Here is a 25,163-nt window from a genome sequence, read left to right on the forward strand (position 1 = left end):
ACCCACCATGACCTTCTTTTGTGGATGTGCAGACAATCTTGGCAACTGATGGTTATCACTCCCATGTTTTACAGTAAAAACTTGCAAAAATGTCCTTAAATTATTGTCACTTTTGTTTTTGAAGACCTCTTTCCTTCCTTGACGCAAAAAAAAAAAAAAAAAAAATTAGCAGTTTTGAGGACTGTGATTATTTTGTCACAAACAGGATGTTCCTTGGTATCCATGTTTTAACAAAGAGAGCATGGCATTATAGGAGTGGATGTTTTAATGCATTATACATAATTGTTTCTCAGTAAATACTGTATGTGCTTGAGGTCAATACAGTGTCATCCAATTTATTCCAATGGCCCAGTAGCAACTTTAATGTTCATTATTGTTCAGTAGGTATTTTTCCTTGTATACTTTTATGGAACATTTTGCACACAATGTTTTTTTTAACAGTATTTGTCATATTATTACTTTAAGTTAAAAATCCAAATACTTCTATGTTTTGTTTTTCCAAACAATCCCATTTAACATGGTTGAAATTACAACAAGAGATTCTGGGGAGTACTTTAAGATATTGGTTTCTTCACCACTCATGGAGAAAACAGGGCAAATATCTGCCCCTGGCGCTGATTGGTTGACATTGTTCTTTATCTCCACAGCAGCCAATAAGGGAACCCCTTGATATTGCACAAACACAATACAAATGACACTTGGGTGCACAGACCAAGCGTCACTTTGAGGTGAACAACATGACACATGGCGACATGTTTTCTACCTGTCTTGGGCCTGTACCAGTTATTTTTAGTTTTGATGATATGGTGGAAAACAAACACACTTAGAGCCTCTTTATTATAATATACGATACTTGACACTTTCTGAGACAACTTTTAAAAAGTGTTGATTCAACACATGGTTAGGCAGTCTTGTTTTGCTGTGAAACTGTACTGCTATACTCAGAGATCTCATATTTAGACCTTCCCCCAAATGATTTAAATATTAGACTTTGTTAATGCAAATCTGGATTACAGAATTACAGCACAAAGGTGCTGCTATAATGTAACAGACCAGTTCTAGTGCGGCTATCACAAACTGCACAGAATGGCTGTTTTTGGCAGCTGTATTTTTTTTTACGATAAAAGTTGTGGCATCCTTCCTGTGCCATATTAGGCAAGCACAAGCTGAAGAAAGAGCAGGTACATTGTGCAAGGCAGCCTGTGGTAGAACATTTAAAACATTTGAAGAAGTCTGTCTATTCATGAGGAAGTCATTTTTTGAAAAACAACTATAGTTTTAAGTAGAAAACACAAACCCCATCTGTTTTTTGTCAGCACAGAGCAAGTAATGGATGCCCCCTGCTGGTTTATACCACAAATTACTATTATATGTCGTGAGAATTTGACCATGTGTAAACTGGCACATACATCATCCAGGATGTTAGTCACCAAAGTGCATGAACAGTATTGAACAGAAAATTCAGTATGAGGGCAAAGCATGTTCTTTTTTATTAAGTGTAGAAAACAAGTGCAAAAATAGTGATTCATAAGAGCTACACAAAGTAGGAGTTGCTCTTAAAAAATTACAGTCACAGAATACAAATCTAAATGTAATACATGAAGTGCTTTTCAAAGAGGATAAAAGGGATCGATGGTGCAGTCTTGCGCAGTAGAAAAGATTGCAAAACATGGACTTGGATTCACAGTATTTGATGATTACCAAGTGCAAGCTTAGCAAATGCAAAATTCATCAGCATTCTCCCTTTCAAACTACAGTATGCACAGTGCAAAGGTTTTTGCAAGGAATGACCTGTATAAATGACATTCATACTAATACACTTAATAACTTTGGCCCATAAGCTATTATAACAATTACTTTCTAGGCTGCACACACATGCACACAGAAATGAGTTTTTTTTTTTTTTAAACTTACAACTACAGGGCAAACACGCAGCAATTCTGTTGAGGAAGAGGTTTTAGCAGGCCTGAAATGTGTTAATATTGTTAACATGATATGCATGCAATTAAAGTACCTAGTTTATCATTCACAGATGAGTACTAAAACACTGACTTGTAAAGAGGAAAAAAAATGTTTTTGTTAACTGTAGAGCTATAGGAGGAGCCTATTCTACCTTAACAGCAGCTAACAACACTTCAGCAAACTGCCAGGCACTGCAGCTCTGGCACTGATATGTGAAACAGACAAACTGACAACAAGCCTGACTGAAGGCATCTTGGGTTGTGGTGCAAATCAACAGTAAAAGGCACACAGCTTGCGGATTTAGGGTGGTTGGATTCCTAAACACTGCACAAACACACATACCTTGCACAGAGTAAGCCTAATTTTCAATTTACCAGTCGCCCTACCACACATCCATGTTTGCCATTTTACAGTATGGTGCACTTTGGCTTCTTTTTCTTCTCAGGTTCTTTTTTGGTCTCCTCCAGCTCCTTACGCTTATAGTAGCTGGAGAAGCAAGCTGGGGCACAGATGGGCTCTCGGAGGCTGAGCAGCCACCTTCCTTTGCCATAATAGGTGAGCGAGCCGAGCTCCATCTCCTCAACCAACTCCCCCTGCTGGCCCTCTTGCTGCAGGGCCAGAATTTCGAGCAGATCCAGACCTGTCTGAACTGGATCAACACCCTCTGCACACCCCAGAGTAACGTGGGCGCGGCTTCCCAGAGGAAGAGAGGCAGCTGCAGGGACAACAGATTCTGCCTCCTTTTCAGCATCGCCTGGCCACAGCAGAAGCTGCTCCTCAGTGAGGGACACTCTGGCACCAACGGTGCGAGGAGTGACAAAGAGAGCACTGAGTGACAGCTCAAATACAGAACTGTAGAAATCTTTAACAGTCTGGAGAGCAGAAGACAATGAAACACCACAAGATTAACTTAATATTCATTACACCACTGGATGATACTGAGAAATATCTGCTGAATGCAAGAAATACACTACAACATTTACAGGTTGATAAACATATCTAGGGATGAGATGAGAAAAAAATTAAATGACAGGTTTCTTACTTGCTTCTCTGCATACTCTTTGGCCCCCTCTGCTTTTCCATAGTCACAAAACTTTGTAGTGCAGTGGAGGTTTCCTTTGGTTTCAAAATACTGCTCCAGATCCAGTTCCATTTCCTCTTTACCAGTGACTGAATACATGGTCATATTGGTTACACCATCATGCACAAGAATTTAGATTTGATATTTTGTAATGCATAAAACAAATACTCACAATCACTTGTGTGTTTCTTGAAGGCTTCCAAGGTGTCCAGTGTTTTCAGGAAGTCCATTGAGGTGCACCCAACCTTGACCTGAACAGAGGAAAGAAGAAACCAGCCAAAATAAAGAGGGATGGCCATTTCCTCAAGTGGACCTTTCATGGCTTGCAGCTGGGCCACTTCCAGTCCACGCTTGGTCTTCTTGGTCAGCTTTGCTAGATCTTTACTCCATTCAGTTTGTGGCTCCAGAAACACGGCAACAAGTTGGTGTTCCTCAGCAATCTCCACCAGACGGGCGAGCCTATCCTGGGTGTGGTTGGTGTCATCCACCACTATCAGCACAGAGGAAGCTGTTTCTGCAGTGCAGCAGGCCACAACAGCTTCATCCAGAGCCTTGTACCCCTCTGCAGAGGATTCTGGATCCTCTGGCTTTACACCATGGTCATCAGCACAGATCACAGAGCAGTGGTCTTTGTAGGTATCAACAATGGCACGGGCCAAGAAAGTTTTCCCGCTTCCTGGAAGGCCTTTGAGGATAACAAGAGTACGAGATATGCGCAGGGCATCTTTGGTCTGCTCTCGTTCCAGGAGGGCAAAGGACAGGGAGCCAGATGCAGGGACTGTATCTTCTTCCTTTTCAATCTCAGCATTACTTTTCTCTGGCTGAACACCTTCACCTTCTGCTGCTGCCTTAGCAGACTCATCTACCTCCTTGGAAGCTGATTTCTCCTCAGTTGGCTTTTCAGAGGACTTTTCTGCCTGCTCTGCTTTTTCTCCCTCCTTTGTAGGTTTAGCTGCAGCATCTTTATTTGCTTCCCCCTCTTTGGCAACGTCTTTTGCTTCGGTATCCATTGTGGTCTGCGATTCTGGCCGTGTCTCCACTTGTTCCAACACTTTCTCTACTTGTGCATCCGCCGACTGCTGCAGAGTGGCTGGTTCAGGTGATGTTTGCTCTTGAATTTTAGATTCTGGAACTGATTCTGCCAATTTCTCTGGCTCTGGGCTGCTCTCTGCCAATGGTGTTTGCATAGGCAAAGGTTCTGGGTCATTCTCTGGCACAGGCTGAATGTTTACTGGTTCTGTTTCTAAAGCTGAAACTGGGTGACAGATCATTTCAGATGACTCATCTGGTTCTGGTGGTGCCACTGCAGCAGGCACAGACTGAGCTTCAGATTTTTCTTTGTCCTCAATTTCCATCTCTGTTTTCTTCTCAGTCAGGGTCACATTTTCTGTCACAGATGACTCTTCCGTTTCCTTTAAATTTACGACTTCTTTACTGTGGCCATTTACTGCCAACTGCTCAGGCTCTTCATCAGCAGACCGTGGCTCCTCAGCCTCTGTCGATTCCTCTGGTGTCTCCAATTTTGACACAACCTCTTTTTCCACTGCGGTCTCCTTTTGTGGAATCTCTGCTGCCTCTAAAACGTTAGCGCTTGCATCAGTATCCATATCTGGCTGAAAGTCTCACTTTACACACAACCATGTACCTTAAATGGATTTAAAACAAATTAATTAGACCATTGACGACTGAAATCATAAAACAAACTTCAACATTTTCCCACCCTCTTCACTCTAAAGAGCATATTATTTTTACATATATCCTGAGAAGTTTGAATATTTAAGTAAGAACATTATTCTTTATCAAATTAAGGCCTGGAAACTTTGAATATTTAAACTAATGCTGTAACAGTAGATTGATCTTATATCCCTTCCTTATGTATTTTTAAAGCTAGAAATTCTGCCCAAAACTGGATTTAAATGGACCCAGATACATTTTATGCATCGTTAAGCCTAAACAGCTTGATACATCAGGTTCTCTAACCAGAACAATTAATAATTTATGTGCAGAAAAACTATGCAATCAATGGTTGACACTCCCATTTCTTACACTGAAAACTTCCAAAAATGCTCTTAAATTACTGTCACTTCTGTTTTTTTTTTTTTTTTTTTTTTTATAGACTACTTTCTTTCCGTGGGGCCAAACCTCCGATAGTTTTGAGGATTGTGATTATTTTTCAAACAGGAAAAAAAGCATCCATGTTTTAACAAAGAGACCGTCATAGGGCTCGACGTTTTCAATGCATTATACGTAATCATTTCAATAGTATATGCACAGGAGGTCAATATATTGTCCAAAAAAAAAAAAAAAATTTCAGTGGCCCAGCAGCAACTTCAGGCTTTAATGTTCATTTTTGTTCAGCAGGGGTAATGTGTCCTTGTGCACATGGAATGGGTGGGGAACAATGTTGGTACAACTTATTCAAATTTTAAAGTTTAATGTTTATAATGTGTTGTAAAAAAAAAAAAAAAAAAAAAAGTAGTCCCGTGGTAGAAGCATATAAGCAAGAGCGCAATAATACTACACCTAAACCTGGTCTGGAAATATCAGCTGCGCCAAACCTTCCTAAGCAAACTCAGACAAAGGGTAGTTAAGAAAATGGGGCATCGCAGTAAAGTGGGATTAGTTCAAGTTATAGCGGCCTCCGCCGTGTGACTGACTGGGTATTTTTTGCCAAATGCCAGCGTAACATTTGCTTTCACACGCTGAATATAACAGATGCGTGAAACCTCAACGTGTCATGAGACAAGAAGGGGAAGCTCCCACAACTCACCCCAATGCAGCAACAAAGACAAACTGGCCAACGTGTAAAACGCTGCTATCTAAGCGGCTCTGGAGCAGACAACCCAAAGCGAACAGCTGCAAACTTGGCCAATATTAACATTTTTAGATTTATTAAACTTCATCTTTCTTTCTTTTACTCGCAACGGGTGGGGAGAGCAGCACTAGATAAATGACGCACTAAAGAAGAGAGGATGGCTTGTTTAAGGCACATTTTGATGCACAAACACACATAAATACATAAGAAATTAACTAAAGAACAGGATATTTAATAAACCCAAGTGTCTAAGGCGCCGTTAAAACATTAAAAGTCACATTTGACTAAGCAACAATGCGGCTATGCGGGGAGTGGCGTGCAACGTTAGCACGCCAGACAAAAACATTTTAGCCTGGCAGTCAGAAAATTTGACTATAACGTCCCCAGCGACGCCACGTCTTAACAAGTCGCAGGTTTATCTCTCAGAAACAAGTCAGTACCCGTAAGTGAAGCAACATATTGCAAGCAGTCTGTGGTAAAACAAAAAGAAAAGAAAAAAAAACCGAGGGACGAGTGATAGCATACTATACAAAAGGCTTTTGTTTGCTAAAATGCCAGCTTACCAGTTTGGCTGCAGGGAAGCTGTCGGTGGCACCACTGACCACGCGTTTCTGTCTGGATACAATGACAAGGCAATCCTTGGCACAAGCATGTACTCGCTCCAACCTTAAAAAAAAGGAAAACGGAAATTCCCGGGAACGCGCAGCTGGGCGGAGCCGTGGACACGCCCCTGAGGACCGGAAGAACAGCACTGCAGATCTTTTTTGAAATTATAGGTACCAGAAATCTCTGAACAATTTCTGCACGAAATCGATCTTTTTAAAAGAACCTTGAATTTATTTTATTTTGTATTTAATGTCAGGAACAAAGGGTCCCACACAGCCTTGATCTCAAAATCACTGTGTCAGTCTGACAATACATAGACACAACCGAACCTTTGCACATCCTCCAAGAACCATGAAAAACTGTGTCCAGGAGAATTTTGTTGTCCCTGATTTATATACAAAGCGACTTTATGACTTCATATACAAAGCCTAAACCTTTTGCACATAATAGTACAATGTCATTAACGCTAAAATTGTGTATTTTTAGTTTTTACGTTGGATTTTGCACTAAACTGTTTTGTTTAGTATGTGTAGTACTGTGTTCAGTATTTATAGATGTGAATGGTGCTACATATGAAGTTAAAATTACTTTTACATTTTTCCATTTTAAAGTATTTGCTATATTTAAGTTCAAATTGCATTATTGCTATGTGCACACATATCGTTGGTGTAAACCACAGCCACTTTTTGTGTGATGCCATTCCCATCCAAAAAAGTAGACCTCACACCCAACATGACAAGACTAGTTTACATGCACACTAGGCAATGATGTTTTCTCAGCTTTATGAAGACATCAGTTAAGAAACCACATTTTTGAACACCCGAAACGTCACATTCATTCTCAAAATTTCATTCAGCAACAGACATCTTGTAATTCTACTATTTCAAGGTATGCTCAAAAAATCCTCTGACATTTGTGTGATCCAGGAAGCAGTCATGTGCATGTAAATGAGTGGTGTATGCCTGATAACAAATGTACACAGGTGTGACATGGGGAATTTCCCAACAAATTAAATTCTATGTCTGTATGAGCAAAGTGCAAAGGCACTGTATAGTAAAATTCCCCTTAATTTTGTGTTTCAAGTAGCACTTAAAATTGCTATTTTAGGAAATATGGCGAAATTGTGGTTCTAATATTGTATATGAGGAAGAACAGTATAGCTTTGCACAGTTCACTACTGTTTGTAACATTGTGAGACCAATATAAAATTCAGTTTGATTTTGTGACCCACCACCACAATCTACTTTTTATCAGCCAGTGTCTTAACACATTTTAACTGAAAACATTAAAACATCTCAAATTCAAGTACATCTGGTTAGGATATCCATAATGCATCTATTTTCAGCATTTACTAAAATATTTTTATTTTATCAGAGTAAAAGTAAATAAAATAAAATAAAATAAAACAATACATTTTAGTACTGTATTTTGTTGTAAAATGTATGGTGTTTGCTTTAATCTGTTTGATCAACATCTTATAAACAGAGTTTTTTGTCTAAGGATCTCATCCAAATGCAGATTAATCTGCATTCAGTCTCAACTGGATACATCCTTACAGTGACAGCTGTTGCTTTGCTTCATCAAGAGCCTGAAAAGTAGAATAATAAATATCAGCCATCAAAAATGAAACTCAAAAGAGAGCAAATGGAAACGGATGACAACGGAGTGGAAACCTTCTGTATTGCATTCACAGCAGAGTCATCTTCTTGCTGTTTGGCATGGTTCAAGGCTCTCTCAAAGTGGGTGATGCAGGACTCAAAGTTTCCAAGTTTAACTGGTATCAAACAGTGGGAAAATTACTATTAAAGCTCAGGTTAATAGAGTACAAACACTTAAAATTGTTAAATATCAAGCAAATATGATGACATGTTACTGTTAAAAAATGTAACATAAAATAATAAAACAAGATAAAGAATTACATTCTGATTGTGCCACTAAAACATTGGCATTCATCTGCCATTTCTCGTCATCAATTTCGTCAGCCGCAGTAACTGAACGGATGCCATAGTCTCGGGATTCTTCATGGCGATTAAGTTCCAAATAACACCAACCGATCTCATGAAACAACCAGGCCTTCTCCAATCCACCACGGACAAGGGGAATCTTTTTTTCCCAGCTGAATTGTAAACACCAAGATAATAAAATGAATTAAGTATGATGTCACCAATGATGTCAGTCTTTCATAATAACACCTGAGTGTAAAAAGATGGTCATGGCTAACATGAAAAGAACACAGCTTGAAAAGGAAGCCAGCTGATAACTTACAACTCAATGGCCTGTGTGAACTGTCCAGTTTGGGCATAAACTCTACCAATATTGTCCAGTGCCCGGGACATTGCTTCTTGGAGTTTGCTGTTGATTTAAAAGACTATTGAACATGTTAAAAATATTAACATATTATAAGGTACATTCAATTCTACAGTGAAGTTTCTTCAGATGCTCACCACTGTTTAGCCATCTCAAGGTCTTTTTGATGATGGTTTAATGCATTGTCCATGTCTCCCAGTTCAATCAATGCATTCCCAATACAACTGTACAGGTTGCCCAAAACCTCTTTCTTGTTGGGAACCTCCCTTTCTGACCATTTCTGCACTATCTTCATGACTTCTTCTGCCTTCTTGAGACTACGTTCCGCATTTCCAGATGTCAACTCTAAGATGACAAACGTACAGCAAGCATTTTTAATCTAAACAGGAAGGTGTCAACGTACAAAAAGCCTGAAATATGTCTTACCTGTGTCAATTTCATTCAGACTCTTCAGCAGAAACTCAGCTGGATCAGAGGGTGAGCTGTAACGGTTCTTGATACATTTTTGTTGCATGACCTTACTTTCCTGTGCACAGATAGGTTTCTCCTGGTTCCAGAACTCAGTGCAAGTGTCAAGGTATGTGAGGCAGCCCTGAATGACATCCTGCAGTTTTTCCCCACCCTTCGTCCTGCCTTTTACCAAGTCTGCAGATCGTTGTAACAGTTTTAAATATTAGTCTATTAGAATTAATAAAACATCATTGCAATAGTGTAACAGCGAGAACAAATGGAAGATGTTGAGAGAAAAAAAAGCAGTACCTTCATCTTTTAGCAGGTTTTCTAGATATTTCTTGTCACTGTAAAACTCTCCCAGCAGTTGTTTAGATGTCTTCTCACTCTTGGGGGTCTTTTCTTTTGTCAGATGCTGAATAGCAGTAATTGGCTGTGCCCTCTTTACCAGCAAGTAATTCAAAAACATAATATTGTGTATCATAACTGATGCCAGATTGAAAATCACATATATGGCAACTCATTAATTAGACAGGTGACTCTTGGCAGGACACAAATACTGTTCAAATGTGCTTTATTTTCCTTTTTCTGCTGAAGTTGAGTTCAATGGTGGCTGCGCGTATGCTGTTATCCTTTGAAATGCTCTGTCTTCAAGCATGATTTTTAAAGACTGGATTACAGAAGGAGAAGCAACAAAGACTCACCTCCTCATCTTTCTGTAGAAAAGATAGATCTCCCATAATCTCCAGTTTTACAGTGGAAGGGTCTGGCAGAGGAGAACAAATAGTTTAGGTTTTTGGACTGAGGAGGATTTCATATGCAATGACAAGTTAGTGTAAGTCACAACATGCTAATTACACATCACTTACTGCCAACAGAGTTTTCAATGGCCTCCTGTGCCTTCTGGATACCCAGTCTAAATTCCTGTATTTGTGGGCGAATCTTTTGTCCTCTGTGGTAAAACACCAGTGCAAATTCAAATTCTCCCATGTAGTATAAAGCCTCTGCCTTCTGGTATAATCCCTAAAAATAGACAATGGTGCTTCAATTTTCATAAGTTTTCTCATATTTCCACATGATGCAGATTGTAGGGCTGTGATTTAATTAACATGAACACAGTTAACATTTCTGTAGAGGCTGCTTTTTACCTCACAAAACGTCTTGTCCTTTTTGAGTGAAGCCTCTGCATCTTTCAACGCGTTTTCAGGTTGCCCCATCTTTAGGTAACATTTGGCCCGGCCAACAAAGCAGTTCTTGTCGTCGGGCTTTAAAGTCAGCGCCTCAGAAAAAAAACAAAAGTAGTCATTCCTACAAAAGTTCCATTGACAACCTCGGAAAATATGTTGCATACTAAAAAAGTGTTATCTTCAGAAAATGATGCTTCAGTTAAGACAACGTGACATGCCTAACTTTAGCTAGGTAAGCTAACTAACTACACTTACCGTTGTAAAGCTCTCTATAGCCTTTTTATACTCTCCCTTAAGGTACAGCCAGTCCCCATCGGCCATTAAAGTTGAGAATACGCCCTTTGAATTTTGACCATTGTGGTCTTCATCTGTGTCTGCCATTTTAGGCGTTTTAAACTTAGATGTCAGAGGTTACAGACCATGTAACTAAAGGAGCTATGAAGCTAAACGCACAGTACAACATCCCGTACCACCGGTCTCCTAGCAACACTAATACACTAGAAGAGGGGAAGTAGCGCCCTCTGCTGTTCGTCTAATGCAGCACAAACTTAGTTTATAACCATTTACTGTATTTAACAACCATTAATGTCTATTTATAAATACAAATACTCTTCTACCAAAAACACAACTATTAAAAATTAAGGGGAAACCCAGTTGGGACCAACTTTATTGACATGGCTGGTATTTGTAAAGGGTAAAGAGTGGATGATTTCACCATAAGGGCAAAAACAACGAAAGCAAAGATGAGGACACTTCTCTTCATGACATGCACCAACAGAAAAACAACTTACTGACTCACACAGCACCCGACTTTCTTTGACAATAGCAAACACATATCACATATAAAGTCGTTCTAATCTTAAATCCTAAATCTGTCACAGTCGAGAACAGAGAACATAATTTCCTTGCAGTGTTTTGTGTTAATATGATAGTAATCTGTGCCACCTTCAACCTTTTACATAACAGAAAAATGTCCTCATCTTATGTCAATGGTTCAATCTGACAGCAAATTTACAATAAATATCAAAATTAAAAAATGGAAAAAAAAAAAATAACTATCATCACAAATCAACACTTTACATTCAGTAAAATGTACAATGCAGCAATCTGTGAATGGCAACATTAAACGTAAAACTTGTGATAACAAGAGGATCTGGACTTTGCTGGCATCAAAGCCAGCACAGCCACTGTCTCCACTGCCATCTTTCTAGTGTGCTTCGGCTGGGTTGTATGTGTTGTAAATCTAAAAAAAAAAAAAGCTCAAGTGCTCCTATTGACCTATGACAAGGAGGCAGTTTTCAGTGTGCATTCGTAGCAGCCAACTGTCTGTCTGACAGATTCTTCGAAGGGGGATGGTGAAGCTTGCTCAGTGATTTTCTTCAGAAATCATTGAGCAAGTAAACAATTTTCATGCAGAGAATACCCCCTCAGCAGTAGGTTGAGACGAGCCGTGATAATAGCTTGCTCAATGCTCAGTTGCATCTCAAGATTTCCCCAGGATGTCACGTCTTGCACGGATCCCTAAAAGCTCAGATACAACAGCTGCACAATCTCTCCTATCTCCAAAATCCTGAATACATTTGGACCAGTGTTGGTAGCCATTACTGGCTTTCAAGTTTGTTTCTTTCTGGTGGGAAGAAAACCAAATCCAAAAGCAGTAACGCTATCAACTAAGTCTGAGTCTTCTTAGTGACCTTGCTATACGTTAAATCATTTGCTGCATGTGGTCATTAGGTTGCATTCATTCAGTTAATGGCATAGACAAGAATCTGACTTGCAATCAGTCAGTCATTAAATACAGATGGTGGGTCGGGGGTTGACACTGTTGAAAAGTCCTGACGCAGTAACGGCTTAGGTAGACAAATCCTCCAATTAGCCAAACTGGAAGAAGAAATTTCCTGGTCCAGATGCTGAAACAAATGACAAACAAGTCAATAACTGAAATACACTGACTGCATTGTTGAAATAACATCAGGACATAACTTACCTTCAAAACTAAAACCCCCTGGGCCTCCAAAGAATGCCTTGAAAATGTTGTTAGCATCGAAATCTGTTGAGGATGAAATGGAAGTATGCATCAACATCTACAGAACTTTATAGGCTGGACTTTCTCACAATATAACTGTTAATCTGTTCATCCTTGAAATCTTCCACTCCAGGGGTTGCCCGGGTACTGACCTCCCATGTTCATGCCATCATCCTCCAAATCCTGGCCGCTGTCATAGCGAGACTTCTTCTTTGGGTCCGACAGCACGCTGAAAGCTTCGCCCACCTCTTTAAACTTCTTCTCCTCTTCTTTCTGCACCTCAGGACTAGCTCCACTGTGGCGGTCTACAGGGAAGGGAAACAATTACCCCAAAATTCATTTGGGCAGAAGGACAACTATATACAAGATTATAACCAACTAATGTGGCTAAAGGAAGTTTTCTGTTGAGTTGTTGAGCACCTGGGTGATGTAAAAGTGCCCGTTTGCGATAAGCTTTCTTGATCTCATCTTCTGTGGCGTTCTTTTCCACCCCGAGCACTTTGTAGTAATCTTTCCGCTTGCTTTTCTTTAATTCCAGTTGAGCATTTTTCAGGAGGTGCTTGTGTTCTACAAAATTAAAAAACAAACAAACATAATAATTAAATCACAGGATAGGTTAAGTGACAACACTACAACACTGAGATTTGCAGAATAAGGAGGAAATATCTGTTGTGAAAGTCTGGTTCTCACCTTTTGTCTTCTCTGTTTGGTAAACCTTCTCATAGTCTCGCACAGCCTCTTCATACTGCTCTGTGTCCATGTAGCTGAAGCACAGAATGCACAAGTGTGTTAATGTTTCCTTGTCCTATTTTTTTCAGATGTCCAAACCAAATGCAATCTAACTCTACTGCCTCTATTAATGATCCAGTTAGAAATCCTGGACATACCACTGTGCTCTCCGTAAGTAGGCCTTGATGTAGGTCTCATCCAGTTTTATGGCCTTTGTGCAGTCTTCAATGGCCTGTTCTAATTTCTTCAGCTTTCAAAGAAAAAAAAACAAACAAAAAAACAAGTGTGACCTTGTAAAGTGTGGCCCAGTTCTCGATGTGACACAACAAATAGTAACATTTCAAAGTTACCCAAAAACTTTATACAGTCAGAGAGACAGAATGAGGACTTCACAAAGTATGTGCTTTTGCCAACCCAGAATTTGACTAACTCAATAAGGCTGTGTGTGTTATGCATCACTGATGTTTTGCATGCAATATCATTTTATCTCCGTAACAAGTCTAACATTCATCTTGAATTTTGAAAGCTGTCTAGGTCTAGGTCTATTTATTATGGTTTGTGATTCTGTCTTTCACTTTATCTAACAGACATTTTTCACTTTCTCCTTATCTACAACTTTTTGTGTTTTGTCAGAGATTTCATCAAATGCATATGATTAATATACTGGTGTGTTTCTGAACCTATCCAGCTGTAATAGCAACACATTAGCACACAGTTGCTACTAGCAAACAGCTGCAATTTTCAATGCCACATTACTTTTCAGTAATTAAGCGAGTCTTTATATAAATGTAGTGCCTGAGAGTATGACATTTTGTTTGCCACATGACAGCATTCAAAAAAATCCCCAGTGTCAAAATGAAAAGTGTGGATTAACTCTTAAAGTGTATTGGGTTCAGTAAGCTTGAAATCACTTAAAGCCTAAAATCGAGGATGCTACGGTTTTCGAGTTGCCCATCCGTAATGAAAAACAACCTGTCAGCCAGTGGTATTTCTCCTGTGCATGTTGCTCACCTTAGATCCAACAGTGGCCCTATTACAGTACAGCTTGGCATTAGTCTTGATGTTGTTGGGATCTATTGTTAGTGCCTCAGAGTACAGATCATAGGCTGCTTCAAAGTTCCCCTCCTTGAACGCCTTGTTCCCTTCCTCCTTCTTGGCTTTTAGTGCTTTGGCATTCTGGGAAAAAAAAAAACAAAAAACAAAAAAGCATGACAATCTCAAAAGCTGCTCTGGGCTATCTTAAAGCAAAGTCAGATGCAAAACAATACAAACTAAAATCTCAGTGTTGTATTTTCGTAAGTGATTTTGTTTTATTAAGGTTGGCTATATTTATAGGGATTCACATAAAATGGTTTGAAAAATTAATGCAATAAACTAAATTACTCACCCTGCACGCAAGTCGAGCTTTGTCATGGTCAGGAGCCATACGCAGAGCCTGGACAAAGAACTGGACAGCTTTGTCAATGCAGTCCTCATAATATAGGCAAAGGCCACGCACGTACAGTGCATCTGCATTAGTGGAGTCCATTCGCAGAATATCACTAAATGGAAACAAACAATTACTGTTAATGCTAAAAGGGAACAGACAAAACATACAAAAAAAGAGGAATCACACAAAAACTACAAAAGCCCTGTAATATGGGATTTCTTATTTATTATCTGACTAATAAGCATTTCATTGATGTCATAAATGGAAGCTGTATGGACTACGTATGGTATAGTGTGGTGCAAGTACACTCTGTCTTATTCGGTTTTCACCTTTATTGTGGCAAATTCTAACAATGGCAACTAAGTAAGTGAATCAGCATGTATTTTATTAAATATGTATTGTTACCTGGCTACAGACTGAGCCTCAGGGTAGCGCCCCAGCAGGGCTAAACACTCAGCCTTCAGTATCTTGAATCTGTGACAGGCTGAGGCTGGCTCCAGGGCACGGTCCATGCAAAAAACGACCTACAGACAACGCAACATATTTGCAATCTGGTTTGCTTCAAATATCTTGTTACTGGTGACACAGAACAGATATATTTAAAAAAAAACAAAAAAAAAAAAACACTTTAAGCACAGAGAGGAGCTCACCATTCTGAAGTCTCGCTTTTCAAATCCAATCTCTGCCATTCTTTCATACTCGAGGATGGATTCTGCATTCTTCAGCTGCCAAAGGAATTTGTAGCATTCACTGACAATGAGAAGGGTCTCTAGTAGATATCGTACCTGCTTTAAAATTACTATTTGCCTCTATGTTTAGTGAAAAATCAGGAAATTAACAACTTTGGTAACTCTGGTGCACTGATAGGGAAGTGTTTTCTGTAAGCACCACATATGTACACATTCTGTATGTGCAAAAGCAAAAATGCTTAAAAGAAACAAAAAAAAAAAAACAACAAATTAACAGTAACCCTTGCTGATCTCGCTTTAAAATGCCCACTATCAGACTTTCTGCACTTTACTGGTGCTAGTCTGGCCAATGCTCATATAATAATGGATAATCACATTCAAGTTGTCAGACCATGCTCTCAGACACTGAGGCAAACTCACCTCCTGTTGTGCTTGGCTGTTGTCTGGGTCCAGCTCCAGAACCCTCTGGAAACAGCGGCTGGCAGCCATAGCATTTCCAAGGGACAGGTGGCACTTGCCCTCTCGCAGATGGCCCTGTCAGTGAAAGATTTACATTTCGCAAACAAAAGTGATAACATCCCTCAATTCCCACCACTGCTGAACACAGTCAGACATTGTGTGGCAAAAGCCAAAGTTTGACTAGCTCTAACTTACTACTTCGTCATATGATACTTTCTTTTAATATGTTTTCTCTAAAGGAATGTGCCATAGGTTATGTAGTGAGGAGCCACTTACCATTATTGACAAAATGTGTACATCTACAACATGTCTACAGCTCAACCATCATCAAAAACAAATGTGGGAATGTTTTTTTGGAAATATTCAGAATACAGTTCAGAATAGAAATATCTTAAGGCATACTGGAGTTGTTTTGACAGCATGTGGTGGCCTGACACTTTACTAAGACACATTCGTTACCCATCTGCACATTTCCATGAAATCAAATAACAATAGCAGATTTCCCTTTACCTAAATCTACCTACCTTCATGAAAGTGTTATCTAGTCGCACTGCTTGCTGGGAGTCCTCTAAAGCTTCTCTATACCGACACAACATCATTAGTGTGGCCGCCCGGTTTCCATAGTAACTGGCATTCTTCGGACACATGTCTATATAGAAACAAGTTAGAATAGAATTCAAATATTGGTCTCTCCTGTACTAAAGTCCACATTATTTAAAAAAAGCATGTAGAGTAAGCAACGTTACATGGGAATAATTACCAATAGCCTTGGTGTAATAATTGAATGCTTCTGCATAATCCTTCTTGATATAAAAGGCATTGCCTTGCTCTTTGAAGCCCTCTGCTTCCCTGTGTAAAAGTGAGCAGATAGACAGAAAAAGGGTTAAATGCAAATTTAGCACTGAAGTCCAAGAAGAGTGACGATGAGGACTGAACGGAGCATGGCTATATGTGATGCTCACCTTCTGACAGGTACAAGAAAATTTGAGCATATATATCTGGTACTGGCCACTCCTCGCTGTCTTCCAGTCTGTTTTAGAATGAATGTTAAGTAGTTGATTTTTGTTTTTAAGGCCCTACATGGCTTAGCTCCTCCCTACCTCGGTGACTTAATGTGATGGCACTAAGCAACAACATCCATCTGTTGATTACATTTATTTTAATTTTAGATATTTATTATAATGTAAAGTACTTTGGTCAACTGGACGTTGCTTTTAAAGTGGTATATAAATAAATTTGATTTGATGGTCAACAGGCTGGGTTTGCTTTACAGATTTTATCCAGGTATTGGGCTTATTGTCTCCAAGCATTATCACTCAAACTGTAAGCCCATTAAATGAACCACATTCAGAAAGAAGCCCATCCAGGACTGTGGATGATAATGTGCATCACTGACCTGAACTAGCTCCAAAAAGGGACAAACCAGCAGGGCAAAAGTGTCTACTGCCATCAAACACGTAGCTATTTTGTATAACAGTCAGGCAGAGCTGAGCCAGGAACATCTGACACCATCCTGTGGGCCACTGCCATTACTTTTTTTGGAAGCCTTTCACGCTTTACATCACGACCACACATTGAGTGAATGGTGTCATTAACCAGTGAGCAAGCTAACAGTTTCTACCATTCTGGCTATGAAACACAAATCACAGTAAGTGACTCCAGACGCGATCAAACATTACGCTCCAAACATAAAGGTAGACTTACGTTTATATATGTTACAAATTACGTACAGTCACAGCCAGGCTGACGTTAAATGGTATCCGTATGCCAAATTTAGCTAAACAGTTAGCGGTAACGGGCTAGTTAGCTTTCATAGTGCGACAAGAAAATCACCATGTCAGGAAGGTTTGCTTTCACGTATCGACAAGACACTTCGTTACAAATGCATTTCCGCCGCTGACAACATATCATTGATTTTTCGTACCTCTCTAGCTCTTCGTCACTGAGCAGGTCCATATCAGGGTCCATGTTCACAGAATCATACTTGTCCGTGGCCATTTTGCCGTGAGAGAAGAGGGGCGGGGCCACATACTGCAGTCGTTACGTGTAGTGCGTAAATAGGAAGTAGCCCGTTAGGTAAGAGACACGGCTTGTTTGTATATAAAAATAATCTCATAGCCAATATACTTTCCCAGTAGGTAGCCGATATCAGTGTATATATTTCGATGACGTGTTTCACTCGTGCTAGTCAGTTTTAGACAGCATAAACGACTTGGTATGTGTTATATAATGACACTTTCTCTGAATGCGAATGCTAAGCTAGTTTTAAGTGACCGTGTACTGTAACGACGTTTTTATTATAATGCACTACATTAATGCATGTTTTCCTTGGCAAGCTATTCGTTAGTTCTAATAGAACCAGACGTAGAAACGTCTCTATCTAAATAACGTGTAACGTTACTATAACGATATGCTAACGTAATAAAGTATGTGACTGAAGTTTTCTGACCCAACAGAGTCATGGGCAAAAGCTGTAAAGTGGTCGTGTGTGGCCAAGCTGCAGTTGGTAAAACTGCAGTACTGGAACAACTACTGTATGCCAATCATGTTGCAGGTATTGCTTTTTATGATAATAGTGTATATCTTACCCAAATACCCAAACATCCTAACGATGTTTTCACTGTTTGCTCTACGGCTGAGTGTGAGTGCTGAGTATTTCGAAGCCAAAAGTTTTAACCTGGAAATTAAGGGTCATCCTGTTAAAAATACTTATGCTTTCAAAATAAAAGCTGAGACAGTGGTGTTATTTTCTGGAAACAAAGAGTACTATCATGTCTTTGTATTATCCTAAAAACGGAAATGTATTGACACTACGTTACTATAACTATAACTAGCATTCTAAACTATACTATAGATTGGTTACTCAATAAAAAAATCTTATTAGTTTTAGAAATCACCTAAACAATGAAAATGATTGTGTGCACTCTTAAAAACTTTGGCTACGGTATAATTCCATATGAGTGAGTTATGTCTGTGGTGTACTAACCAAGCAAAACACAAATGCTTTGTCTTGGCTGTACTTTGATGTCACTAGGGCATCACATCATATGCATCTATGTATCTTTGTCTGTTATTAGGTTCGGAGCCCATGGAGACCCTGGAAGATATCTACATCGGCTCCATAGAAACTGACCGTGGCACACGAGAACAGGTGCGCTTCTATGACACCCGTGGACTCCGGGATGGGATGGAGTTTCCTCGACACTACTACACTTTTGCAGATGGCTTTGTGCTTGTTTACAGCATTGACAGTAAAGAGTCCTTTAAGCGAATGGAGGCACTCAAGAAAGACATTGATCGTCAGAGGGACAAGAAAGAGGTGAGGACTGTTCATGTATATGTTAAAGTGGGGTTACTTAGATAAAAATGGGTTAATTTAGAGGTGACCAAGACCGCAAAAGAGTTTTCTCCAATTCCAAAGAATGTTACCATTGCAAACTACTTTTGTAGCTGATATACTGCAGTACCCTGGCAAATGCAGTGCTAGAGTTTACACTGATGTGGGACTACTCTGATGATCCACAGGTGACCATTATTGTGCTGGGTAACAAGCAGGACAAGCAGGATGAGAGAAGAGTTGACTCTAACATGGCCCAGAACTGGGCGAAGAACGAGAAAGTGCGCCTGTGGGAGGTGTCAGTGGTGGACCGACGCACACTCATTGAACCCTTTGTCTACCTCGCTAGCAAAATGACCCAGCCACAGAGCAAGTCCACTTTCCCTTTAAGTCGTAACAAGAATAAGGGCAGTGGATCCACAGAGAGCTAAATGACCAGACACTTGTCATGTTCAAGAGGAAGAAAAAGGGACAAGAGGAGTGTTAATGGGAATTAAGTTTTGCTAAAAGATCAGTTTTGATATTATGAAGGATGGGGATAGTAAGAGTTTAGGAATGTGGAGAAGCAACAAGTAGAAAGGTAGGATGATTACAATGATATTTATATACAGTGAGCACTATTGGTAACATTTCATACTTGATGTTTTGGTGAAATACTATTTTAAGTATGACTGTGTAAAAATGGTAACCTCTCAAATGTATTTTTCCATATCAGCTAAGAAGAACACAAGGTGTTTTGTTATTTCAGTTTGATTGAGTTGTATTATGGTTAAACTACTGGTATTGTTGGATCTACAAAATGTAATTATTGACCTATGGACAATCGGTAATTAATTCAGTTTATTATAAAACGGCCCATAATTTTAGGATACCATAGTCATGGTGATCAATGTATAAATTAGGACCAACGCACATATACATGCAGCTTGAATCAGAAGTGGGAGGCCTTACAAATGTTACTCCATCACAAAAATGCTGAATCTCACTTGTAAGAAGCTATGATGAACCTTTACTGTGCCCTTTATTAGTCTGGAGATTTGTTACACTATACACAAGATTCACTGTTGCATGGTGCATAGTGTACAATTGACATTCCTTGCCACATATCGCCTTCTGTACTTTCTTTACAAGTGTAAATATGAAAGTGGTTTCTGCAGGCTCAGGTGCTACTTGTTATGCTTTGTACACAAACACAAAACATGACGTGAAATATAAATGTCATTTCTGACATTATCATCATATTATCAGTTACAGACATTGCTGAAGTTAAAGCTAGTATAATTTTAGTGAGCTGTAACATAAGGTCAAATCTGTGTAGCTTTTATTGAAAAGATGTAATCAGTCCAGTGTCTTATCAATGTTATGTATTCAACTTTTTGGTCAATATTGATCTGTAATGTTTTATCAACATATCATTAAAATGTGTTCACATGATTTGCTTGGGTGTTTTGTAAGTAGAGGACTTTTTTAGTGCCTAGCCAGAATGGTGTTTCAGTTAATGCATGCTGTAGTATTATTTATGGCCAGTAGATGTCTCTGATCTTTCGGTGAAACACGATGTTCACATGAAGTCAGCTGTCAATGTAGGATGTTGAAAAGGACATCAGGATACCAGACTGTTATTTAATCTGTTAACTATCTGTATCTATGTATCTTGTATGTGCACAGATTTTCATGATTAGGTTGTATATAATGTTGGTAATAAGTACATTTTATTTACATAGCCCTAAATTACAAATTTACCTCAGTGGGTTTTACAATCTGTACAGTATATAACACACTCTGGCCTAAGACTTTGGAATCAGATAAGGGACAACTCCTACTCCTCTATTCTGGGCGTAGAATAGAGTAACATATTACAATACAATAGGGACAATTAGAATGACAAAATTATAGATTGTAAATATATTTTAAAGGACATGATCTGGGATTGTTATACTATTCTCCCCACTTTTGAAAATAGTTTTGCATGGTGGTGTACACTGTAATTAAGTCGGCCTTGATGTTGGTATGAACATAGAGTATTAAAGCAGCTCTTTATTATTGCAAATACCAATGTTATTTTCATTTGCAATGTGAAATTAATAGTGATTCATACAGTTTTTTTTTTAATCCTTAAACTGACACCAAAAGCATCAAAGCAACACCACAGGAATCCATGATGATCTGTTCACAGCTCTATAGAATTAGCTGTTTATGATTTCTGTCACTGTGGGTGTGGTAGTAAACAGTCTTTTTTTGGTGGAGGAAAAGATAATTCCACGTGGACATGTTGACAGGAGAGGCCAATGCAAGATAATGAGAAAACCTCAAGTGGAACATTTATGAAATTATATTACATTCACCTTAGTTTCCCAGAGGGTGCTATCATGTACCATCTCATTTCAATCATGTTCTTCATAATGAGTATTGAGCCAGGGTGGTGATGTTACTTCACTCAAAATAATTCAGTTTTTGAATTGTGGAGTTGGACTATGACAGTACACAGTGGCATTAATTTTATGTCCCTAAGCAGTGAGGAAGAGACTCCATTAAGTTGTCCATAAATTATCCTGTCAAAGCCTTTCTGCGTAATGGTCCCATGGCTGTAACGACCCACATAAAAACACAGAAGTGTGAAATACCCAGTGTGAGCATGCCAGAGCATCATCGATTTGTCACTTCCCTGTGATTTATTAACCTTATTCTTCCTTCAGATTACACTGACCGCAAAAGAGAAATTTCTACTTGCTAGTCACAGTCATGGGGCAACAAGCTGAGGGACTTGTGTTGCTACTAGTAATACACATTTACTGTTGCATGACAGTGTGCCTCATGACTGCAGCAGAGCATGCAGCTCTCCCAGGGGACCCATAAAATGGAAAAACATTTTATCCGTTTTTCTGTGAAGAGGATTTTTCATCCCTGGAAGCTTCTGCATTAACCCTGCTTTCACAGTCACCATCATGAAGTGTCAGATTAACAATACAGTTCCACAGAACAGTGAACAAATGCAGTTTAAACAGCACTGTCACCTTTACTCTCTGTGCTATGATTGGCCAGCTGTCCAATGGTATCTGAGACATAGCAAATGTCCCGAAAATACACTGTGGTTTAATCTGGGATTAATCAGGGTTAAGGCAAAAATAGGATTCTTAATTATTACTTATTTGCGCTAAACCACTTTGTGTCCATTCAGTGTTAACATAGTTTGACAGCTCGGACATTATCCAGAGGACCATGGTGACATATTGTCCTCCATCTGTCAATAGAAAGACAGCTTAAGATCAACAAAGGACTAAATAAACACACAATAAAAGCTGTGGAACAAATTAATTTATTCCAACTAACTCAACCCTCTGACTCATCCTGTCATCTTCCCTTGTGTTTACTTTACCACACAATATGTTTTTAATTGCAAAAATTATTATATTATAATTATTATTTAGAGCAAGGGGTTGTTAGAGTGGTAAGTAACAAAAAATTATCTATGTATAAATAAATGAATTCCTATATCCTGACCAATCATGCTGAAATAGGTGTGATGATGACTTCACAATAAATAAACCCCTCAAAAAGTATTGTGTAAATTATACATTTACAAAACTTGTATCTAGTACATATTGTAATTGCACATTTGGTTTCTGGTTTAGAAATAAAATATTTAGTAATAATATTCATCATTTTCATTTGTTATTCCTTTAGTATCAAAGTAAAATAAATTAACCAATAGAAAGCAAAGGACATTGTACAGCCTCTTTTGCTTGCATGGAATATCTGCCCATAGTGGTACATTATGAACTTTTTCATTTCCAGCTTGATTTTGATTACTAATAACTACACAATTTAGGACATTCACATTAATCCAACAAAAAAGAGAAGATGTAGTAGAGCGTACAATAATATACAATTCCCACAGCGGAATATCAACACCAGGTTTTAGTTAAACTACCAGTGTCACAGCCCAGCAAGGTCATTGTGTCCTTCTAGCAAATTAAGGAATCCAGTAGCTTTCCCTGGACTAGCGCCACAGGAGGTGCTGGAGTTAATATGCTTATCTACTGTTTCCAAAAAGGATCTAATCTAGTGGTAAATAATAAAGAGAACTTCATTACTTCTGTCATGACTCCCTTTTGGGGACTTCCTGCTGGGGACCTTTATTTTGTGTTAGATTCCTGTTTTCCCTGTTCTGGTCCCCGGCAGCTTTACATTATTAACTCTAATTATTTTCACCTGTTCCCCTTCTGCCTTTTGTCTTGCTCCTTATATGTATAGTCGTCCTGTGGTGATTCTATGCTTGCTTGCCTGTCTGCACTGAGAGTGACGTTTTTCTCCCAGACAGTGGATTACCTGTTTTGCCTGCCTGTCCTCGCCAGAGTGGCATTTTGTTCCCGGACAGGGATTCTCATATTTTGTTCCTGAGCCCTGTTGATCACAGAGAAATAAAGAATTTGTGTTGTCCTGCATTTGGGTCCTTCGCCTCTCCTTCTTACACCTGACAAATTCATAGCTAACAGAACTAAATACCTGATTACCCATGTGATAGATAAAACAACTCTGTCACAGTTTATCACATATTAAGACAGGCACTTCTTGGCTTAGCTTTACTATAATAAAGTTGGCTTTTGTGGGTGCAACACAGCATGTTGGAGATTGTCAACATCACTGCCCTTATGTTGGCAAACAATCCATGAGGATTGATTGCTCAGTCTCAGACCTTTGTGCAGCCACTAAAGCCAGTGCAGAGTACATTGTAGTAGCCATGTGTAGAGAATCCTCTTCAGATAAAGAAGATTAGCCTCTTTCTAAACTACATCAGTCACTCATGTATGTTATTCTATCACTTCTTTGTCTGCAATAGATGCAACAGAGCTCAGACATAGCAGCTTTAACTTGTTTCCATTTGCTTTCACTGTTGTCTCTTGGCTAAACAACAGTCCTGCTGTCACAAGTTATTTCCTGAAATGGCTGGAAAATGAGTAGCTGTGGGTTGCCACAAAAACAGATGCTGAGAAGGTGATACACTGTGAGAAGTCAGAAGACCTGCATCTGTACATTCGAAAATCAGAAATTGACTGGACTCAGAAAAATACAACTGGTCAAATAAAATATGATTGGTCCAATAACAGACCGACTGTAACAGACTCATTGCAAGTTATCGCAAACGCTTGATTGCTTGTTGCTGCTAGGGGTGGTCCAGGTTTAGGGGGCAAACACTTTTTCACACAGGGCCATGTAGTTTTGGATTTTGTTTTCCCTTAATAATAAAAACCTTCATTTAAAAACTGCATGATATGTTTATTTGTGTTATCTTTGACTAATATTTAAATTAGTTTGATAATCTGAAACATTAAAGTGTGACAAACATGCAAAAAAGTAAGAAATCAGGAAGGGGGCCAACACTTTTCACACCACTGTATATGTACCCTGCCTTCTTTTGTGTGTTGTAGGAGCATTATCTCCTGTTAGTAGTTGTTGTTGGATGCTACGTTACATATTTATTTGTATTTTGCCTGAGACCTGGTAATTCCAGGGAAATAAAAACCTTTTTTCTTGTCCTGCACTTGGGTCCTACACCTCTCCTTCTCCAGCATAACACTGCCACATAACAAAGAGGACTGCAGTATGTCTAAGACACACAGGGACAGAGTCTGCCTGTTTCATCTGCAGCCCATGGATATTTTTATAGCAAAGCCTCAAAGACCGCGAAGTTTCTCCTTTGTCAACATCTTTCAGAAACATAAATGAGTGAAAGTCTCAGGATGAAGAATAATGCAATCATTTAGCAGAACCCTGTGAATCGCTGCCCCTGACTGGCCGCCTGTTCTCACTGAGGTCCTCTTTGGTTTTCTGAATGCAGGTGAAGATCTCCTTTAGGAGGGCTTTGTACTTAGACTGCTGGCCATCTTACAGAACCACTGTCAGATTGGATAGAGCAGCTGAGCTGGACAGACGTCAGCGGCGTTGGATACTCGCAAAGGGACTGTTGGATGTCTGAACGGCTTTATGGCTGAGTTCATCTGTTGCTTACTGGCATCGCCGCAGCAGCTCATCATATTTCACCTACACAACACACCCATAGCATATTGAAATGCATTCATTTTCTT

At 39.2% G+C, this 25,163-nt stretch overlaps 4 protein-coding genes across 6 annotated transcripts; 1 reads left to right on the top strand and 3 right to left on the bottom strand.

The window, feature by feature from the left end:
• Window positions 1-1,465: 1,465 nt before the first annotated feature.
• On the bottom strand, window positions 1,466-6,573 carry cnp (2'',3''-cyclic nucleotide 3'' phosphodiesterase). Its single transcript, XM_026325778.1, has 4 exons — window positions 6,422-6,573; window positions 3,216-4,688; window positions 3,005-3,132; window positions 1,466-2,834 (listed from the first exon to the last, which is right to left on the bottom strand). The coding sequence occupies exons 2-4, from the start codon at window positions 4,648-4,650 to the stop codon at window positions 2,370-2,372; spliced, it is 2,028 nt and encodes a 675-aa protein (XP_026181563.1). The 5' UTR covers window positions 4,651-4,688; window positions 6,422-6,573; the 3' UTR covers window positions 1,466-2,369.
• A 701-nt stretch (window positions 6,574-7,274) lies between these two features.
• On the bottom strand, window positions 7,275-10,980 carry odad4 (outer dynein arm docking complex subunit 4). Its single transcript, XM_026325168.1, has 11 exons — window positions 10,664-10,980; window positions 10,370-10,501; window positions 10,091-10,244; window positions 9,926-9,987; window positions 9,531-9,663; window positions 9,198-9,416; window positions 8,909-9,116; window positions 8,730-8,816; window positions 8,384-8,580; window positions 8,138-8,238; window positions 7,275-8,052 (listed from the first exon to the last, which is right to left on the bottom strand). The coding sequence occupies exons 1-11, from the start codon at window positions 10,787-10,789 to the stop codon at window positions 8,017-8,019; spliced, it is 1,455 nt and encodes a 484-aa protein (XP_026180953.1). The 5' UTR covers window positions 10,790-10,980; the 3' UTR covers window positions 7,275-8,016.
• Window positions 10,981-11,046: 66 nt separating this feature from the next.
• Window positions 11,047-17,795, bottom strand: dnajc7 (DnaJ (Hsp40) homolog, subfamily C, member 7). The gene is made up of 14 exons (XM_026325167.2): window positions 17,665-17,795; window positions 16,501-16,589; window positions 16,265-16,389; window positions 15,702-15,815; window positions 15,243-15,317; window positions 14,998-15,116; window positions 14,551-14,704; window positions 14,175-14,339; window positions 13,322-13,413; window positions 13,125-13,198; window positions 12,855-13,001; window positions 12,587-12,739; window positions 12,396-12,458; window positions 11,047-12,318 (listed from the first exon to the last, which is right to left on the bottom strand). Exons 1-14 carry the CDS (start codon window positions 17,736-17,738, stop codon window positions 12,281-12,283), a joined length of 1,482 nt encoding a protein of 493 aa, XP_026180952.1. The 5' UTR covers window positions 17,739-17,795; the 3' UTR covers window positions 11,047-12,280.
• Window positions 17,365-20,511, top strand: nkiras2 (NFKB inhibitor interacting Ras-like 2). Of its 3 annotated transcripts, none has more exons than XM_026325169.1 (4): window positions 17,365-17,388; window positions 18,197-18,294; window positions 18,818-19,059; window positions 19,266-20,511. In XM_026325169.1, the coding sequence occupies exons 1-4, from the start codon at window positions 17,372-17,374 to the stop codon at window positions 19,506-19,508; spliced, it is 600 nt and encodes a 199-aa protein (XP_026180954.1). In that variant the 5' UTR covers window positions 17,365-17,371; the 3' UTR covers window positions 19,509-20,511. The 3 variants fall into 3 exon arrangements, with proteins under 3 accessions (XP_026180954.1, XP_026180956.1, XP_026180957.1); XM_026325171.1 differs by lacking the exon at window positions 17,365-17,388 and adding an exon at window positions 17,760-17,816; XM_026325172.1 differs by lacking the exon at window positions 17,365-17,388 and adding an exon at window positions 17,820-17,955.
• Window positions 20,512-25,163: the final 4,652 nt, after the last annotated feature.

This window comes from Mastacembelus armatus, chromosome 8 (genome assembly GCF_900324485.2).
Source record: "Mastacembelus armatus chromosome 8, fMasArm1.2, whole genome shotgun sequence".
NCBI lineage: Eukaryota > Metazoa > Chordata > Actinopteri > Synbranchiformes > Mastacembelidae > Mastacembelus > Mastacembelus armatus.

Excerpts from the sequence above, each read along its gene's own strand:
- cnp (XM_026325778.1), bottom strand. The coding sequence starts at position 4,650 with ATGGATACTGATGCAAGCGCTAACGTTTTAGAGGCAGCAGAGATTCCA. Across the intron at positions 3,133-3,215 it reads CAAGAAACACACAAGTGATT|TCACTGGTAAAGAGGAAATG; the intron begins GTGAGTATTTGT and ends CCATGTATTCAG. Across the intron at positions 2,835-3,004 it reads AAGAGTATGCAGAGAAGCAA|ACTGTTAAAGATTTCTACAG; the intron begins GTAAGAAACCTG and ends TCTGCTCTCCAG.
- nkiras2 (XM_026325169.1), top strand. Across the intron at positions 18,295-18,817 it reads GTATGCCAATCATGTTGCAG|GTTCGGAGCCCATGGAGACC; the intron begins GTATTGCTTTTT and ends GTCTGTTATTAG. Across the intron at positions 19,060-19,265 it reads GTCAGAGGGACAAGAAAGAG|GTGACCATTATTGTGCTGGG; the intron begins GTGAGGACTGTT and ends GATGATCCACAG.
- odad4 (XM_026325168.1), bottom strand. The coding sequence starts at position 10,789 with ATGGCAGACACAGATGAAGACCACAATGGTCAAAATTCAAAGGGCGTA. Across the intron at positions 9,117-9,197 it reads TCTGAATGAAATTGACACAG|AGTTGACATCTGGAAATGCG; the intron begins GTAAGACATATT and ends TTGTCATCTTAG. Across the intron at positions 8,053-8,137 it reads CTGTGAATGCAATACAGAAG|GCTCTTGATGAAGCAAAGCA; the intron begins GTTTCCACTCCG and ends TCTACTTTTCAG.
- dnajc7 (XM_026325167.2), bottom strand. The coding sequence starts at position 17,738 with ATGGCCACGGACAAGTATGATTCTGTGAACATGGACCCTGATATGGAC. Across the intron at positions 14,340-14,550 it reads AAGCTCGACTTGCGTGCAGG|AATGCCAAAGCACTAAAAGC; the intron begins GTGAGTAATTTA and ends TTTTTTTCCCAG. Across the intron at positions 13,414-14,174 it reads GGGCCACTGTTGGATCTAAG|CTGAAGAAATTAGAACAGGC; the intron begins GTGAGCAACATG and ends TTTCTTTGAAAG.